The 19819-nt window shown below is 40.2% G+C and overlaps 1 protein-coding gene and 1 long non-coding RNA gene across 3 annotated transcripts in view; one reads left to right on the top strand and one right to left on the bottom strand.

The window, feature by feature from the left end:
• The window catches only part of LOC119658992 (YTH domain-containing family protein), a 53906-nt gene extending 48433 nt beyond the window's left edge, over positions 1-5473 (top strand). For both annotated transcript variants that reach the window (XM_038066874.1, XM_038066872.1), the window contains one exon: positions 3802-5473. In XM_038066874.1, the coding sequence (XP_037922802.1) occupies positions 3802-3852 (51 nt within the window). In that variant the 3' untranslated portion in view covers positions 3853-5473. The remainder of the gene's footprint in view (positions 1-3801) is intronic.
• A 12982-nt stretch (positions 5474-18455) lies between these two features.
• On the bottom strand, positions 18456-18880 carry LOC119658995. The gene is made up of 2 exons (XR_005250308.1): positions 18750-18880; positions 18456-18676 (listed from the first exon to the last, which is right to left on the bottom strand). It is a non-coding gene; the product is annotated as an uncharacterized LOC119658995 (long non-coding RNA).
• Positions 18881-19819: the final 939 nt, after the last annotated feature.

Here is a 19819-nt window from a genome sequence, read left to right as displayed (position 1 = left end):
GTACTCAACCCATTGCTCTAATATGTCATTGTATCGGAAATTAGATTTCCCTCTTTGTCTCGGCAGGATGATCATCGAGTTGTATAAGGCTTTATCCTGCTGACTTGTTGGTAAAACTTCTGCGCCTGGTGCGGTTGTTCACACAGTTCACAGACTTGTTGGTTCTCCCAGGCTTCCTTTTTCCGTCTGTGAAGTCGCTTCTCTGCTCGTGATAAGTCTCCCCGCGTGTCTACGTCCTTTGAGAATGCAACATTGCTCGGTATGCAGTATTCTTCCGCTCCGTTGCTACCTTACATTCATCGTCAAACCAGCCGTTCCGACTTTTTCGCGGCTGGGGCCAAGTATGTTTGTGGCCGTATCATTGATAATGTTCTTCAGGTAGTTGTGAAGATCATTTGTTGATGCTTCATTTCACCCTTATAGGTGTTACGGTGGACTGTGTTATGGATGGCTTCAGTATTCACTCTCACTTGATTGTCAGAGGGGATTGTAGGTGGTGTTGTAATTTGATCTCGGACCACTATGCCAACGAGATAGTGATTCGAGTCTATAGTGGTCCCCTATATGTTGCTACTTTCATCAAGGCTGAGAGGTGGCGGCGTTCGATCAGCACGTGGTCAATTTGGTTGAAAGTGGTCCCGTCTGGAGAAGCCCACGTATGTTTGTGGACCGCTTTCCGTGCAAACCAGGTACTTCCAACAACCATTTCGTGCGTTAAATGAATAATCCGCAGCCCGTTATCATTGATATTTCTATGTGAGTTGTGGGAGCCAGCGTATCGCCTGAATACGGGCTCTGTCCCTACTTGACTGTAAAAATTTGCAAGTATGATTTTGATATCATTTGGGACAGGCTTCGACGGTCCGCTCAACTGCCTCGTAGAAGGTATCCTTCTCCGACTCTCCAGTCTACTCTGTAAGGGCGTGAATGTAAATAACGCTTATATTTCTAAATTTGCCTCGCTACCGCAGTGTGCATAGCCTTTCGCGCTTATATTTTCAAAACCAATAACAGCAGGTTTCATTTTTTTGGCTGACTAAGAAACCTCCGAGCACATGGTTTACTGAATGGCCACTATAATATATGATGTAGTGGCTCTTCTCCAGGAAACCGATCCCTGTCCAGCGCATCTCTTGCAAAGCTGTTACATCAGCCTTATATTGGGACAGAGTATCGGCTACCTATTCAGCAGCATTCGGTTTGCACAGGGAGCGTACGTTCCATGACAAAATGCGCAAATCGTTAATCCGTTGTCATTGCCGGGTTCGTCGTATAATCCGTCCAGTCCGAGGATCCTGTTGTGGCTTCGGAACAAGTTGTATTCCGTATGGCGTTGTCAGCCCTACCCAATTTCCATCCTGGAGGACCTGTTAGTCTCGTTTTTGGGCATGGGAGATTCGCCTTCATCCTTCTCTGTCTGCAGGTTTTCATTAAGAAAGAACTTCCAGCCATTACCACGTGGAGGTGGAGATATGAGTTGGTGTTAGTTCAGCAGGCGTTTCCCAGGTTTTATGTTCCATCGTGGTTACCAATTCTCATTTCGCCCTGGGACCTATACTATCCTTTGACCGACTTCACGTCCACTTTTTCAACGGATTACTGTTTTACAGTATTCAAAGTAATTTTAAAGCAGAACTTTGTGCAAAATCCGTGTCCGGATAGCTGAGTGGTTAGAGCGCAAGGCTGTCGTACGGAAGGTCACGGTTCAAATCTCACTGGTGGCAGTGGAATTTGTATCGTGATTTGACGTCGGATACCAGTCGATTCAGCTGTGAATGAGTACCTGAGTGAAATCAGGGTAATAATCTCGGGCGAGCGCAATGCTGACCACATTGCCTCCTAGTGTACCGTTACGGTCTTGAATGAAGTGCTCTAACACACTTCAAGGCCCTGATCCAACATGGATTGTTGCGCCAACGATTATTATTATTTGTGCAAAATTTCAGACCTCCACTTGCAATAATTGTGAAGCTAGGGCCTTCGCGCTAGATTTAACTTTTGAACCACTGTGCGTCGGTTAGAAACCCGGCGGTGTCAACATTAAGTGGCATTAGTTCCAAAACTAGACTAGTCGCGTCAATACTACTGAAATCGACGGTTTAGAGAATAATGATGGCGCTCGAGGTTGAAAGCATACTGAAGGCGTTTAAAAGATCTTCGTTTTAGTCTCCTTAATTTTCGAGTCTGCCTGATTTTGAAGTGGAAACAAGAGACAACAATTTTTATGTTGCCAAGTTTTTCCTTTGGGGATTGTTAAGTCTTTTAGGTGATTTAATGCGCTTCACCTCAAAAAAAATCTCTCCGGGGGACTCTATGTTATAACAAAGTGGAAATTGATATAAGGCCTACAAATAAGTTCTGTCGGTTTTCACAATAGATGGCGTAGCTTGTTTTTTATTCCATTGATGCACATTTCCAAACATTCATTGGAAAGCTACTGTCAATAGGCACAAACGTCAGTATAAATTATTTAATTGAAGTGTAAACAACAATATTTTTTTCATCAACGAAAATGGTCAATTTTGTAGCAAATAATGTGTTTTTGCGGGGAGTTCTACTTCATTATTTCAATATGAAGAAAAAAGCAACCGAAAGTCATCGAATTTTGGTGGAAGTTTATGGTGACCATGCTCTGTCTGAGCGAACGTGTCAGAGGTGGTTTGGACGGTTTAAAAGTGAAAATTTTTGGAGATGAAGAATTAGAGGCATTGCTCGACCAAGATCCATCGCAAACGGACGAAGAACTTGGAAAAACACTTGAAGTTACTCAGCAAGCCATTTCCAACCGTTTAAAAGCAACGGGAATGATTCGAAAGGTCGGAAATTGGGTTCCTTATGAACTGAAGCCAAGAGACGTCGAACGCCGTTTTTTCACGTGCGAACATCTGCTCCAACGACAAGAAAGGAAGGGTTTTCTGCATCGAATAGTTACTGGCGATGAAAAGTGGATCCATTACGATAATCCCAAGCGTCGGGCAACGTGGGGATACCCCGGCCATGCCTCATCATCGACGGCCAAAGCGAATATTCATGGTGAGAAGATCATGCTGTGTATATGGTGGGACCAACTGGGTGTGGTATACTATGAGCTGCTAAAACCGAACGAAACGGACACGGGCAAACTCTACCGACGTCAAATGATGCGTTTGAGCCGCGAACTCAAGAGAAAACGGCCGCAATACCAGCAAAGGCATGATAAAGTTATTTTGCAACATGACAATGTTCGTCCACATGTTGCACAGCCCATTAAAACATATCTAGAAACGTTGAAAAGGGAAGTCCTACCCCACACGCCGTACTCTCTAGACATTGCTCCTTCTGATTACTATTTGTTCCGGTCGATGCAGCATGGCCTGGCTGACCAGCACTTCTCCAATTACGACGAACTCAAAAAATGGCTCGATGAGTGGATAGCTTCCAAGCCGGCCAATTTTTGGCGCGATGGTATCTATGAATTGTCTGAAAGATGGAAGAAAGTTGTGGCTAGCGATAGGCAATACTTTGAACAATGAATGTATAACCAATTTTTCACAATAAAGTTTCAAATTAAAAAAAAAAACCGACAGAACTTATTTGTAGGCCTTATAGGAAAGTAATGAATTTCTTTTGGGGGGGCCTTGCTGCTAACTTGTCCGATTTGTCTGTAGCGGATAAATTATTTCTGGGCAAACGTATTTTAATTGATGCTTGTTTTTACTAATGATTTGATCAAGAGAAAACTTCTCGAATTAACAAATTTATGTCCACATTTCTACTTTGAAAATGTCAGAATTCCGAATTCATTGAATATTTCTTTTTTAGGATCGTGGCGATCATAACCGTGGACGAGGCCGAATCGGTCAACGAAATTGAGAAATTGTGCATGAAGATTAAATGAACTGATTAATCTGAATCGACGTCGCGCGACCCTTTATCTAATAATTTGAGGTGTTAAAGTGAATAAACATAAAGGTTTGCAGTACGCATATGAAACGATTATAAAACCATAACAAAAAAAAACTTTAAAAACTTTAAAAATCATCATGTTCTTTAGTATTCACATCAAACGTAAAGTTTTAGTGCATCGCCGTGCGCTTTGAATAGCGATCAGTGTTAATATAAAACAGTTTCAAGCAAAAATCCGCAGCACTAGAAACATTCGACGGTTCTAAATAAATATTTGTTTTGTTTCGAAATTATTAATCCTACAGAAAAGTTACAGCCCGCATATAAATTTACTACAAAATTGAGAGAAAATAACCGAAAATATATTTCGCCTGACACCGTAATTACATCATGAATGTGTAAACGTAGTTGCAATAAGTTTTTAAGGTAACAAAAAATATATACTATATTATGAAAGTGAAAACGCAGCACTTACGAGGAAATGTTCGTTGTTCAGTAACATAAGAATCCATCGCTGATGCCGTTTCAGCTAGTTAATTGAAAAGTTATAAAGAAATTAAGGAGAAGAAACATCATAAACACATTGTAATAGTGCTAAAAAGTCTTTAAAAATATTTAGTAAAACAATTTAATAATTAACACAAACTTTAAATTGATTTTTACACAGAGCCTTAGCATTAAAATTAAATGATTTTTAATACCGATTTTATATAACTTAAATATATATTAAAGCATTAATGATAAAGTGAAAATATATTCGACTAAACAAGTAAATAGAATACCAAATCGAGGAGGAAAGTGTTGATATTCAAGAGCGCTGAAGTAGGACCCTAGGCGAGACCTAGGCAGTTGATAGTGCACAGAGCACAGTCTCTTGTCGTGGCCAAGCATCAGCAATTTCTCTTCCGACAATTCAGCACCGCAATAACAACACTCGAACTATACGCCGTGTTTTTTTCTCCCCCTTAGATAATTCAAAGAAAAGCGAATGTGAACTTGGGAAAAAGGAGGCAAAGCAGGAAAGTAATAATTGTAAAGAATAAAAAACGAGAATAAAAAATAACTTGAAGAAAAAAAGAAATATTTCCATATTGAAAGTTCGTTGATTTTAAGTTTAATGTGAATGAACCTTTTAATAAACCATATATCTGTTAGTATCAAAATAACAAATCTTTTAAGTTCCACCCGTTCATATTGTATTTTATGATTTTAACGAGAAACCCTGTTTTTAAGTAGCACATCTTCTTTATCGTTTTACCATTTCACTATTATTTCTTTTTTATGTAAACGCTGAAAGGTAAGCAAGAGAGATTAGTGAGAGAACTGTTAAATGAATTGGTGAATCTTATGATATATATGAAACAAACTGAAAAAAAAATTTCTTATTGTATATTTTAAAAACAATTGATTATGATGAATATATTAGATTTTAGTCCTAGAGAAATTATTTACATTATCGAACATCTTTTTAGAGAGAGAGTATCATGCGACGTAAATTCCGTCACTAAATTGAAGAAAATTTATCAGAATAGCAACGACAAAAGATAATTGACATCTTTAATAATAATAAAATGATTTTCTAAAGAGATTCAATGTTGTTTTTACAAATTGTTAGGATCTTAGTTCGATGATTGTGCTAGTCATATTTTTCGTCTATTGGAGTCCGTTTTTAATTAGTATAATTTGCAATCCCATGACATGCTCTCACGTTGATCACTCGCATTCTCATTTCATTGTTGGAGTGAATATCATTGTTCCTTCAGACAATAGAAAAAATGGTTGATTGACTTAATCCTTTTAGAAGCATATGTAGAAAATGGTCCTCTGGCCCTGCAAAAGAAAGTACATCTCCAAACACCAACTAAGGAGACTTCTTCCAATTAAGCTGCAATTGACAACTCTAGCCTAGATAAGTATGGAACTGTCCTTCGGTTGCAATCAGGGAAGTTATACTCTCCGGATTGATAGGTGGCACATGATATTAGGTTGTTGCACATGAAATGGCCGTTTTGGTACTAAAATTTGAAGCAATCGTAAAGCTTACAAAAATTGATTTAATTAATCAAAATAGGTCCCAGTCGATTAAAAAAACACTTCTCCCAGCGAGATTCAAGAGCATGTATGCCATTTTCGGGTATTGATAAACTCGTCGAAGGCAATTTTGATGGCCTCTTCATTCCTAAATTGTTTTCCCGCCAAAAAATGCTTAAAAAAAAGTGGTAGTCGGTTGGCGAGAGGTCCGGTGAATATGGCGGATGAAGCAGTCTCAAACTGCAACTTTTGAAACGTTGTTCTGGATACATGAGGTTGTGCATTGTCGTGAAGGAGTATCACACCATCTTTGTTGACTAATTTCGGCAATTGAATACTCAATTTTTGGTGCATTTCCTCGAGTTGGGCACAGTATTTTTCTTCTCCAGGTGCCAAAAAAAATAGTAGATAACTCGAGCTGTAGACCACCAAACAGTCTCCATTACCTTTTTCGGAAGGAGGCTCGGTTTCGGCATATGCTTCGGTGGCTCATCAGCATCTAGCCATTGTGCTGATCGGCGACGATTGTCGTATAATATCCGTTTTTCATCACTCTCTTTCTGTCACTCTCCGCTTCGGACTGATTCCAGTTAACCCATTGGGAGTTCCGTCCCCACGTACTCGAGGAGGGCGATCAGACCCGAGTCTGTAAGGGACTCATCTGAAGTGGCTCTGCCACGAAGTCTCACCGGAGGTTATCTGGTACCATGGGAACCGGGATGGCCCTCTCAGAGCATATGCTCCAGGAGAATTCCTGGAGGATGTGTTCTCGGCCCGGTTATTTGCGATTGGCCCCCTAGTGGGAGTTTCATGGTACTTGTGGTTATGCCTACATCGTGGGCAGAACTCCTCGGGGCTCAAACATGGAGTTGCGCTGTACAACTCGGGTGGCGTACTCCTTAGTTGCGGCAGAGTTGTTAGATAGGCCTCGCATCCACTGGTATGAATGCTGAGCCTGCACTCAGTATAAACCGATACCGCTGTGCTAGTCATGACAGGGCTCTGATTGTGGTCACAAAATCAATCCGTGTTCGAAGAGGACCGTGGGATTATGCCTACACGGCAGGTACTCACGTTAAACCCCCAAGGACTTTCATCACATGTCACTATTCTGTGCCAAAAGGGATCACTTCTGTTGCGGGAGAGTAAAGAACTGCAAATTTCCATTCGAAGCGCCATGTTTTGCTCCGTAAGGGCATATATTATAGAACCCATTTGTCAAGCTTTTTCACCTTTCCAAATTGTTGCAAGTACCGGGAAACTATCGAATAGTGTACGCCCAGTTTCTCTGCAATGTCTCTCACAGACTGACGTCTGTCGGATTCGACTAGCAAACACAGCTCCTCGTTGTCAATCCGGAATTTTTCAAACTACCACCGTGGGGTTCGTTCACTTACCGTATCAACTCCAAATGCGTTGTTAATGTTCCTGGTCATCCCGCTGCTTTATGATCCAGTTTGAACTCATACAGAAAAAGTATACGTTCTTGGCTCTTCTCCATCTTTTTTTCCTTTTTATTCACTGTTATCACAACGATGGTCAAAACTGAGATGACTCCTTAATGAAATGTAGGAGTACTTATACTTCATTATCCGACACTAACAGCGCCAACTGGTGGTAGTTTGATACAGCAAAATCGCAACTAACTTCACTTGATTGCCAAATCGGTCATTTCATGTGCAACAACCCAATACTTTTAAACATTAAGCGCTTGAAAAAAGGGCACACTAAAGGCACATAAATGCACCTATAATAATTTGGAAAAATAAAATTCAAACAAAAAGTTATTACACTTCATTACATGAGATAAAATAAGCAATATTTTCACTTTGATTCTTCATAAAAGTTAATAAGTACTATCAAGGGGAATTGGACCAGTTTTGCAACAAACTTTGGTGATTAGGAATTTTAATACTTGCTTTTCTCAAATGTTTTATCCGTTTGGCATAGAATCATGGAGTATGGCACTATTTTCTGGTGATGTCAATTGCCATGTATCCTGTATGCAGTCCTATAGCCCATTAACGTCATTCGGTGGCTATTTAGTTTCTGCTTCAAATATGCTCAACAATTCTCTATATGATTCCAATTCGGAATCTGTCCATGCTACGAACGATCCACTTCTTTACAGTCACGTAGCCTCCACAATGCTCGACCGTTTCCTCAACTCCCAGTGATGCCTTACCATCTAATTTGAAGGGGTATATCTTGGTTCCATAAGAACAAATGATCTTCAAATAGTAACATAGTGGTAAAGGTTGAATTTTCCATCTTATCGCCGAAAAGGGTGAAGAATTTATGCAGAGAAGGGAGTGGAGACGTTACCCTCTTAAAAGTGATGTATAGCATGATTAATTTTGAATTTTGAATCCAAACCCCAGAGCACAGTATATCTAATAGGCAGTACCCACACTAAAATGCTCCGGCTTGCGAATGTGTTGCAGAAGCTTATCTGTACACATCAGAGACGCTAAACAAGGGCAAGGCATAATCTTAGTCAAATCGTATTTGTAAGAGAGAGAGATCGGTGAGCTTTTGCTATTCTGGCACTACTGTCGTGCTCACCCATATAACAAAAAGTAGTTTCACGTATTCACTTATGCATAGGCAAAAACTTGCCGATTTCACCAATACATTGGCAAGTCCGGGCGGTATGTCAAACACAGCTAATTTGATTTTCGTTATATCTTGCTCGTGCTCAAGGGCAAAACAGTTTGAAATCGTGCGTTCCCGTTCTTATTTAATTTTTTGGCGGACAAGGGGGAGTGTGGTAGCTGTCTAGTATCTACCTGTGTACCAGAGGATGGAAAAAGGGGAAGACCCGACCCTCTAACTCCGCTGAAAAATCGCGGCCGCCATCCTTCCCAAAAAATGTATGATACCTGAAAGTGGGGCTATTTTGATATCTTTACAGTACGAATTTTTTCTCTCTTTAATATTCTTTAAAAGACAGCGTGGGCTTTTTCTATTCAATTTCCTTTTTTTTTCGTTAACAGTCTATCGGCTAAATCTGATTTCGACGCTTAAGGCTTAAGGTATTGAATAAACGGACTGATAGTGGACAGGTGACGAACTTTCCCGGGGTTAATTTTGTCAGCTCTTCGATCTTTTTTTGTGAGATTTGATTAATTTGAGATACTTTTTGCGTTGTTAGTTCCCTTTGTACAAATGACTTGTTAATTTTTCAAAATTGCCACGATTTGGCGGCTTCACTCGTTATTTTGGGCTTAAACACATGCCATCTTTCTGCATATTTAATGAGATTTCAAGTACTTTTCTGATTCGTAATATCCTTTGGGTCGATTTATCATCATACTGTGCATCATTTAAACTGAAAAGTTTCTTTCTTACTTGCCAAAAAGATAATACAATGAAAGCCTTTTGAAGGATATATTGGGTGCTTGTGTATTATCACCGTATAAAGCAACACTTTCCACCAAATCTATATCTATCTATATAATGAGTATTTTTCAATCTTAATGAAACTCAAAACACTTTCCATAATTAGAACATTTTTTAGTTGGTGTTGTTCGTCGTCATCGTATTATAATCCCTCTCAAATCTTGGCTTCCTGCATGTCTGGTCTCCATTTGTCTTGGTTATCGACTGTAACCTCCAACCCTAAAATCCGAGTAACAAGGTACATCGATAATTTTACCCACTGACGTTCGTTCCTCAGTTTAATGAATAGTTTTCTTGTTATCTTCAAAATGGGCCATATTCTTCGTCTTATTTGGGCAGTTCCGTTATCTTTATTCAATTTTAGGCGTAAATATACGAGGCGGGACCCAAAAAAACGGGAATTTCGTCATAACTTTTTTATTTCTGAATATTTTTACACCACATTTTGATCACGTTCAAAGTATTCGCCTTTGACTACAACACACATCTCTATCGATTCTTCCATCGTTCAAAACATTTTTGAAATTCACTCATCGGGATGTCCAGCGAATTTTGTTTCACCTCCTCCACAGTGGCAAAACGCTTTCCTTTCATATTCCTTTTGAGTCTGAGGAACAAAAAGAAGTCACGGGGGGCTAGATCCGGTGAGTATGGGAGGTGAACAATCGATGTCATGACGTTTTTGGTCAAAAATTGCTTCATGGAAAGGGCGGTATGGGCCGGCACGTTGTCATGATGGAGGAACCAGTCGCCTGTGTGCCAAAGATCTGCCGTTTTCTTCCAGACACTCTCCCTCAATCTTTTTAAAACCTGCAAGTAGATCTTCTGGTTGACAGTTTGACCCGGGGGAACGAACTCCGCGTGCACAACACCTCTGCAATCGAAGAAACAAATGAGCATTGTCTTGATGTTTGACTTCATTTGGCGAGCTTTTTTGGGACGAGGAGAACCAGCTGTCTTCCACTGGCTTGATTGCTGCTTTGTTCACCACGATTCATCACCATTGTTCACCTTGGAAAAAAATTCAACGTCCTCTTCGAGCTTATTTTGAAGCTCAAAACTTGTCTGAAATCGGCGCTCCCTTTGCTCGGCTGTCAGAAGGCGTGGGACGAATCTGGCTGCAACCCTTTTCATGTGCAAATCTTCGGATAAAATTCTTTGAATTGGACTCCATGACATTCCCGACATCTCACAGAGTTGGTAAATGGTTCGGCGACGGTCTTTTTTTGATTTTGTCGACGTTTTCATCAGTTCTTGATGTTGAGGGACGTCCTGAACGAAGTTAGCCTTCAATAGACATTTCTCCATTTTTAAAACGTGAAAACCAATCGTAAACTCTGGTTTTACTTAAGGCAGCATCTCCATAAGCAGTCTTAAGCATTACAATAATTTCCGCGGCCGATTTCCCCAACAGGAAACAAAATTTCACAGCTGCGCGTTGTTCTCGACAACTGCCATTACGTTTTCGACGAAACGTAAAAAGTTGTTTTACTCAAAAAAATCTCACAGGCGAACCGATGCACTCATAGCGACACAACTTCGCTCAACTGACGCAAGTGGTGTAACACTAACGGACATGTGGTCAAACAATAGGTTCCTCCACTCTCACTCCCCACCACAGCGTAATTCCCGCAACTCATGGGTCCCCCCTCGTAGAATTTCGTTCACATTTTTTATAGTATAATCGTCAAATGTTAATTTTTTGTGTATTGACTTTTCACTGGTTCGTTTGATCATTTCCGTTCTTATATTTTTTTTGAACCACGAAATCTATCCTTCCTTAATTCAGTTTGCAACAATTGTGTTGTCTGTTTCATCTTTACAGAATGTGATTTGGGGTTGATATCTGCATTTTCAACTTTTCGTTATTCTGTAACCTTATTTTGTTTTAATATTCGCTAATATGTCGTCAATACTTTTCATTGGGCGTCATAATATTGGCTTTTCTTACACCTGATATTCTATTCGCTACTAGCCGGAGGCTTTAATAATTCTCTCTCTTGGTTTTAGTATTTTTTGTTCATGTCTTCTTCGTGGCTGCTTTTTTTTATTCATCGCATTCTAATATTCGTCTTTCGCCCTAATATGGATACCCAATCACTTTTCCTGACTTGATTTTTAGTGTTGCTTCCACTTCCATCGAAAGCTCGGTGCTTGTCCTAAGAGATCCACGTTTTAGGCAACGCTGTTCGTGTAAACAAATTTGTGCCGCAAGAGAACGAGAATTTATGTACACATATGACGTAGGGTAGGTAGGTAGGTATCAGTGGCCGCTCCGAGGAGCCCAATTAGCGCTTTGGTGCGCCGTTTTGAGGCCACAAACTCCTAAAATCGTGTCTGTTATGGGAGCAGGGAGGCTCCATACCGGTTGTATGGATGCGAGATGCGGGATGAATTAATATCTTGTAGATGCGTAGAGTTTATTGCATCTGTGTACTTTTCTCGACCTCATTATGGGGAAGACCGCATAAAATGCTTTGTGAGCAGTAATAATTCGTCTTTGGATTTTGTTTTTCGTTTTCGTCCTTCGAAACTAGGGCTCTTAGGTAAACGAGCTGGTCTATCTGTTAGAAATTATCCTTGCCCATTGCAATGTTCTACATACTAGCAACCGCCTTTCGAGTTTCGGACATGTGTTTCGCTTTGGATTCAATGACCCTGAGCCCCACTTCACTCGCTGTTGACTTGAACTGCTCGAACACTTGCTTCGCACGAAGCATCTATCCAGCAAGGGTATCCATGTCGTCTGCGTACACCGCCAGTTTCGCGGATTTTGCCATCTTCCTGAAAACGTATTCCAACACCAAGTAAAAGAGGGGGCGGGGGAAAATTTTGTTGTTCACTTTTAATTTTTCTATGGCCCTCGTTGTTAATCATTCTAGCTTTCACTAGCCGGAATAGCTTCGATAGGATTTTTAATTCGATCATTATTTTATGCAGACCATTACGATTTACACTATCGTACTCCTGAGAGAAGCGAAGAGTTGGTGCATATCAATGTCATATTCCCAGCATTTTTCAAGCACCTGCTTAACTGCGAATATCTAGCCCGTTTTCGATTGTCCGGGTCTGAAGCCACCTTGATGTTATCTATATACTCTCTCAGTCGTCGTTCGATTATATTCGTCCGCACCTTTCATGTAAAACAAAAAAAAACTTAAATTTTTTCCTTTTGGTGGCTCCTTGCGACGACGTCGTCGAAGTCAATTGATTTTTGAGTTTGTCTCGCCAAACTAACTGCAGTCAATTTGCTGGAAACTTGGTGTAAGCAGACTAGCTGGGATTGGTGGAAGAGTCTGAACTTTGAACTGGCTATTGTTATTTGTTTGGACAAAATGGCCGGAACTTGAAGAATTCGATAGACTGGGCGTCGAAAGAGCAGGCGTTCTTGAGGGGAAGAGACTTAATGTTGTTCTTTCCATCTGGCTAATAGGATGTCAATTTGTAGCCTCGGCTTGGCAAAATTTTCAAAAATATTGTTTCCAATTTCTGATGGTGAGAAAAGCGTCATTTGTTTGAAATTGGTGCTGGTTCTTGCTTCAATATAGTTTCAACAACGATTGGAATGGCAATAATTTCTGGAAGCTGCACCGCCGGATTGGTTTTGAAGTTCGGGGTCACCAATTGTAGTTCTACCTTATTAGGTAAAGCCACACATCACTTTGAGCGTCTTTATTCGGAATGCCGGACAGAACTAGATATTGTGTTCGTTTTGAGAATGAAGGGGGTCCTAAGTCCGCATCAACTTGATGCAGGACCGGACCAATTGGAGAGCAACTTACTCCCTCTTTGATGCGGACTTACTCGTAGGACCCCCTTCATTCTCAAAACGAATATTTCAGCTCTGGCCAGCTCTGGTCAATAAGGCGGATTTGCGCTCAATATAATGTGGGCATGTCGTGTTCTACGAATTATATAAAGGAGCATTCAACATCTGCGAGCCGCTACGGTCACGCTGCTCCCAGGGCAGAGGTGAGGCAGCGTCTGACGATTTGCCTCTGCCCTGGTAAGAAACCGTAAAGCCGTCGTCGCTTGACTTTTTTTAGATATTGTGCTTCAGTGAATGGTGATGTTTAAATACCAGAAAATTTCTCGTCTAGTGAAAATTTTCCTTTTCACTACCTTCAAACATGTTAGCCGCTACATGACACTTTGGAGAGCTTAATTAAATTGCAAATTACTTTAAATCCAATGAAGACAAAAATACACTCATTACATGGAGACGGGACATAAAAATCTTTTTATTTTCTTAAACTGACATTTTTCAACTTATCCATATTCATATTTTTTTTAATTCAAAAAATTAATTAATCATGGCCTGCTCCGCCACGGAAAACACCGATGATGGTCACTGTCAATCGGTAGTTAACCCCGATGCGCCACACATGTACAGGAATGAGATCCCCCTATAGTTTTCACAACGCAGACGATCACCCTTTTTGTATACAGGACAAATTACACTTTTCCTTCAGTGGTCAGGGGTTTGTTCAGATTCTGCTGATTAATTTGCAGATTCGGCTGGTGAGCACTGTTCCCTCTTTTAAGAGCTCCGTTGGAATATCATCAATTGCGAAATGGCAGAGGGGTGGATATGGTTCATCGTTGGGTTCAAGACGTCTTAAATACTGAACCCATCTTGTTTTTACTTGAATCACCTCGTTGATGATATTGCCATTCTAATCTTTAGAGAGGGTTCACGCTTTCAAACCTATCCTCATCTGTTTCACTGTCCTAAATGTTACTTTTACGTCGTTCTTACTTGTTACTCTCATTATTATACTTTTAACTGATAAGGCGAACATACAGTATGTAAGAAAGGACATGTATTTTTAGATGCTGTTTTCATTTGTTACTTCCCACCAAAAGTTTTTGCCTAGATTGCATTTTATAAGGATGTAAATGCAAGTCGGTTTTTGTGGGCTATGCACAGAAAAGTTGGATGGATTTTCAGCCATATCTTCGGTGTCTATCCCGATGCACGAGATTAGTAAGACCATGGCAAGTCATGAACCGAACCATTTCCTTAAAATTCACCCACGATAATTTTCTCAGTATTATTTAAAAGTAAATAATTTTAATTATTTCTCCACCGTGTAATTTCCCATGATTAAATCCTTTATTCTTTAGACGAGAAAGATCAGACTTTTAGAATCTGTCTCAAAAGTTCTGGGAGTGGTTTTTTTTAAATACTTTTAGTCAATACAAATTTACGAATTGTTCAACTGTCTTGTAACTCTGATTCGAGGTACCATTGTCAACGCTTCACCCACAATCATTAAAGGCGCCGTGGAAATCGATAACTAGATTCGCCTTCAGTGTGGTCGTCGTAGCTACTTTTATCGCCTCCAGTGTTTACCGAGTCTTTTTAAAGGTCTTTTAACCCTTGGGAGGAAATCCGCTAAAGGCCAGATCAGGACTGTACGGCCGCTGCGTCAGCATTGTCACCCTCATTTTGACCAGCAACTCGGAGGCAATGAGCACAGGTGGTTTGGCACGTTGTCACGGTGCAACAACCAATTGTTGCAAATTTCTCTTTAGGCGGCTCGAGCACTATTGCGCAACCATTTGAGTAATTCAAAGTAAAACTCTTTATTGGTTGTCGGTCCTTGTAATACAAATTCACTGTGAATCACAACTTTTCGGTCAAGAGATCAGTGAGCATCGTCCTGATTCACGATTTGCTCAACCTTGGTTTTTTCGTGCAAGGAGACCGTTTAGTGTGCCACTCGCTGCTCTGACGCTTTGGTTCGGGATTATACTAAAATATCCACGCCTCGTCTGCTGTTATCAGTCCGGGTCTGTTTTATTCTTGAAATTCCTGGCATTTCAGTAAGTGCTGCTCCTTCATCTCACTCATCAGGACTTTCGATACCATTTTCACATAGGCTTTTTTGATTTGAAAATCGTCTGTTAAAATGCGATGAACTATTGTTTTGGGTATCCCGCACTCCTCTTCAAGCATCCGAACACTTAATCGTCGATCTTTGTCCAAAACTTGGAGGCCCTTCTTGCATCGAGTCCTCCGTTTGTGATGGCGACAGGGACCCCGAGTGGTCGTCGATTTTGACAAAACTCTTGTGTTACATGAAAATTTGCCTATTTTTAATCTCGCCTTCATCGTAGGCTTTGGTAAACACGGGTATAAGGCGCTAGAAATGCTTCCATTTCTAGTGCCTTATACCCGTTTTTACCCAGTTTCACACAAAATCTGATTGCGCAACGCTGCTCCAAAAGTTGGGCCGTATTTCTCTTGGCGTGGTTGCAGTAGGTGTCTTTGCGCGGGACGTAACCCTCCCTCAACAACTGCAAGAAACTGGTCCCACGGCAATAGGATTCCGCTGTAATGGCTTTGCCTGGTTGTAGGAAGGAATAATGGATCACTCTTTTGGCCTTCCACCATTTGGTAACCAGAACCTTCTTTTCACGGAATTTTGGTTTAGGGGTATGTCCGGGCAGTATATTCCTATCTTCTCATTTGCTTGACCGTTTTCGATTGTTGTACAAAATCCACTTTTCATCGGAAGTGATGATTTGGTATAAAAACGGCAATCGTGTATTGTGAATTAACAAAGATGCGCACTTGCTTTTGCGGTCGACCATCTGCAGTTCCGTCAGTTCGTGCGGTACATATGAATCATCATCATCATCATCAACGGCGCAACAACCGGTATCCGGTCTAGGCCTGCCTTAATAAAGAACTCCAGACATCCCGGTTTTGCGACGAGGTCCATCAATTCGATATCCCTAAAAGCTGTCTGGCGTCCTAACCTACGCCATCGCTCCATCTCAGGCAAGGTCTGCCTCGTCTTCTTTTTCTACCATAGAGATTGCCCTTATAGATTTTCCGGGCTGGATCATCCTCATCAATACGGATTAAGTGACCCGCCCACCGTAACCTATTGTGCCGGATTTTATCCACAACCTGACGGTTATGGCATCGCTCATCGATTTCGTCGTTATGTAGGCTACGGAATCGTCCATCCTCAAGTAGGGGCCAACAATTTTTCGGAGGATTCTTCTCCAGAACGCGGCCAAGAGTTCGGAACTTTTTTACTTTATTTATTGCACGCAGATGTTTCAACACAGCCGTATGGCCAGTCCCTAGCTTAATCCCATATTTACGAGTAGTTGTGTCTGGATCGGATTCCACAGTTGTCCTTAATTCTTCGTTATCAAAATGGCCGGTGGTCTTCTTCGAGGCTCATTGACGATGCTCAAATTTCCAGAACGAAATTTATGGAACCAATATCGAGCTTTTTTTTCTTTGGTGGATACAAATCCCAAAGCTTGATTAATGGTTGTCGAAGCTTTGAATGAGTGAAAAGAATACCTTTAAAATTTATTTAAAAAAATATCGAACGCACGTTGTAATAAACCTCTCTCAGTCGCAATTGAACACAGTCTAACCAAAAACGCCCGTTTCATAGTCTCCGACCAATAAATGAAACACGCAAGATCTATGCTTCATATGCACAATAAACCTATTGTCCCGCCTTCAAAGTAGGTCCCATCTGAAGGGATACGGTTACACCATCAGTAAATAATTTTCCGTGTTTTTTTTCAGTTCTTTTGGAGCAAGTCCTGTTGGACTTGGGAGATATTCAATTCACCCAAGCTACTATTTTGAGCACCATTTTCTTGATTTTATTGAAGTTTTCGTCAGATGAAGACTGTTTTGGGTGTCCAGAACGCCCCACTAATTACTTGTCGAACATCTTTGAATGGAATATAGCACTCATGTACCTGTTTTGGATAGAACCGAATGACTATCAGCCTTCTGAACAATTATTCGGTTCACGAATTTCCATACAAAATACAAAACTTTAGGCGAATTCCAAAAACTATACATGATAAAATTTCCTTCTGAAGACTGATGGTGCTCAAACTCTGCTTAAAGATGATGCCACCAAAATACCATAGAAAGTGAATTTGAAGGAACTTTTAGGGCGTTTTTAAACCCTTAGTACTTATCTCGTAAAATGAAAGTTTCATGGAAAACGAAAAGGTGGAATTCTGTTCCTATATCAAATCATAAAATCCAGTTTTTCGTTAGAACTCGCAGGCTAATATCATATTTTGCCAAATGAAAGTATTTGAAATTGTATGGGGCCGGAATGCCCTTAACAAGAACTGGTTGCGATATGAGGCTTTTGATTGGTAGTTGAATTTGTTGAAAACAGCCGCTACTCATTGAAAACGAAACCTAGTGGAAAAGTCGCCAGGTAAGCAGCTGATGATTCTACTTTAACCCAATCATAATTATTACCACATCCTACTTAGAAAATCTAATAAATCTATGTGTTAAGTTTGAACATTTTTCAAAAACCCACCACCATATTTTTTTCAAAAATTCATTTCTATGTGGTTTCTTTTCCAAACTTTAATTTTGTTGGAATCTTTTTACGAAAAAAATTGTCGCATGACCCTCTCATATCCAAATTATAACAGAAGCAAATTTTTATTGGATTCCTAAGTGGGATACATACGTTAACAACGCCTTGGGCAATGAAATTCGATTCCCCACAAAAGTTCCCGGGAAGCCTACATTCCTCATTGTTCTGTGCTATAGAACACCATCTGTCCAGGATGCTAAGATACTAAAATGTTCCACTCAAGTATCCTCTCATATTCTATTCTAATCTTTTTCAAAGTATATCCTAATTCCGAGTCCGCTTTGATTATATGGACTCACTTTCGATACGTGAGTCTATAATTCCCTTCCTGTATTTTTTCTTTATTAACTTACTCAGAAGGGAATTCTAACCGCTTGTAGTGTCTCTGCAACTAGAATGACACATATCCAAATGGCAGCAGAGTGACTTTTACGCTCAAATCTTATCGACTCAAAAGGGTTCATTTCAGTGGTTCAGTACGATTATAGTGATTCGATTTCTTATTAGAGATGTGTAACTCATGAGTGAATCAACTAAAATATGGCAGTCAGTCCATTCATGTGGGTGATGCGACCCCTCACAATTCCCCATCTCGTGTTTGCTATTAAAAATTTGGGACAGAACTGGCATTAATTTACCCAGTTTCATCATATCGTTACCAATACAACAAAACCGCAGGATTTTTTGTTTCAAGAAAAATGTGAACAAATTTGACGTTTTTCAAAAATATCAACGAACACCAAATTGAGAGCCAATATTTGGTGTAATTTATTCAAGTGGAAGTCGGCAAAATGTAATTTAAATGTAGTTTGTTGTTGCCCTATCTATACGGTGGGGTGTGTCCTTACGTTTCTCCCGCTGCTTACATCTTTTGTATAGCACTCATTGGAAAGGTGAAAAAATTGAAACAAACACGGGGTCGTTCAGAACAGGAGACAATTCATCAGATGCTGCCTTACCTCTGCCTTGGGACTTAATATAATATAAAAGAGAACATCTTGAAACGGTGATTATATTCCTCATTACACTGCCAGTTACCTTATAAATCAACTAGATATTCTGCAACTCCCGCTCTGAAGTAATACACCATTCTGCATGTTTATTCTATGCCGTTGGATATCTTTCGCGAGTCGTATGCTTCTCTAAAATGCCAATGGGTGTAGATAGATTGGTTGGCATTGGTTTTATTGTGTGTATTAAGTCGAGATTAGTATCAGTGAAGAATCTGACAACTCAAAAACGGACAAAGTTTTCAATTGAAGCCTCACATACTCCATTTAAGAGTGAACAAAAAACAAAAGTTATTCAAGATGTGTGACTGACTTTTCGTAAAATTACTTTACTCATTTTTATCACTGCACCATGCTAGAACTTTGTAATTCTACTCGTAAATGGTTGAAGAGATCCCTTTCGGTTCCAATACATTGAGGCGTGTCTAGTTTTGAGTCCAAATTGTAATAGCGTCCATCGATTTCTCGCACACTACCCAATGTCGTGATTTTTGAAATATCGATGCAAGATGGAACTTTAATCACTTTATTTTTCTTTTTGCAATTCAGGAACAATAAGTTAAATTTAATACTTGACCGACTGCGTGCGTTCTCACCGGAGGCTGGAGCAGAAGAGATCGGTTGTTTTCCATGCGGTTCCTCTGTCTCGAACCAACGGAAATTTTTCATCGCTGGCTTTCCCCTCTCATGGCGAGTTCTAAAAAGCCACGGAGAGCGCCAGCGGCGTAATCTAGCTGCTTGCATTAACAACATTCGAAATAAATTTCGAATGTTGTTAACCCTGCTGTGCCACATCACTCCGCCCCCTATGATTTTACATTCAATAAACAACGAGTCGGGTCAATTCGATTAACTTCATGTGATTTTTTCTGAAAAAGATAGCAGAAGGTGACTCGATGCGCCCAGTTGAAAAGGAGTCTTTTTAATTGTTTTACATAAAAAAACGTTTTGTGGTGTTTTAATTTTATCTGTTAATTCCATTGATCGTAAACTTTGTGCCCTTGCGTAACGTTTTTTTTGGGTCGATTGGGGTCATGAAAACTTGGAGGATTATTGACTGTTGATGACAATAATAAAATACAGAGTCAGCTCGTTTTG

This window comes from Hermetia illucens, chromosome 6 (genome assembly GCF_905115235.1).
Source record: "Hermetia illucens chromosome 6, iHerIll2.2.curated.20191125, whole genome shotgun sequence".
Taxonomy (NCBI): domain Eukaryota; kingdom Metazoa; phylum Arthropoda; class Insecta; order Diptera; family Stratiomyidae; genus Hermetia; species Hermetia illucens.
The sequence above is the reverse complement of the archived record's forward strand: the minus strand, read 5'-3'. Positions and strand labels throughout refer to the sequence as shown.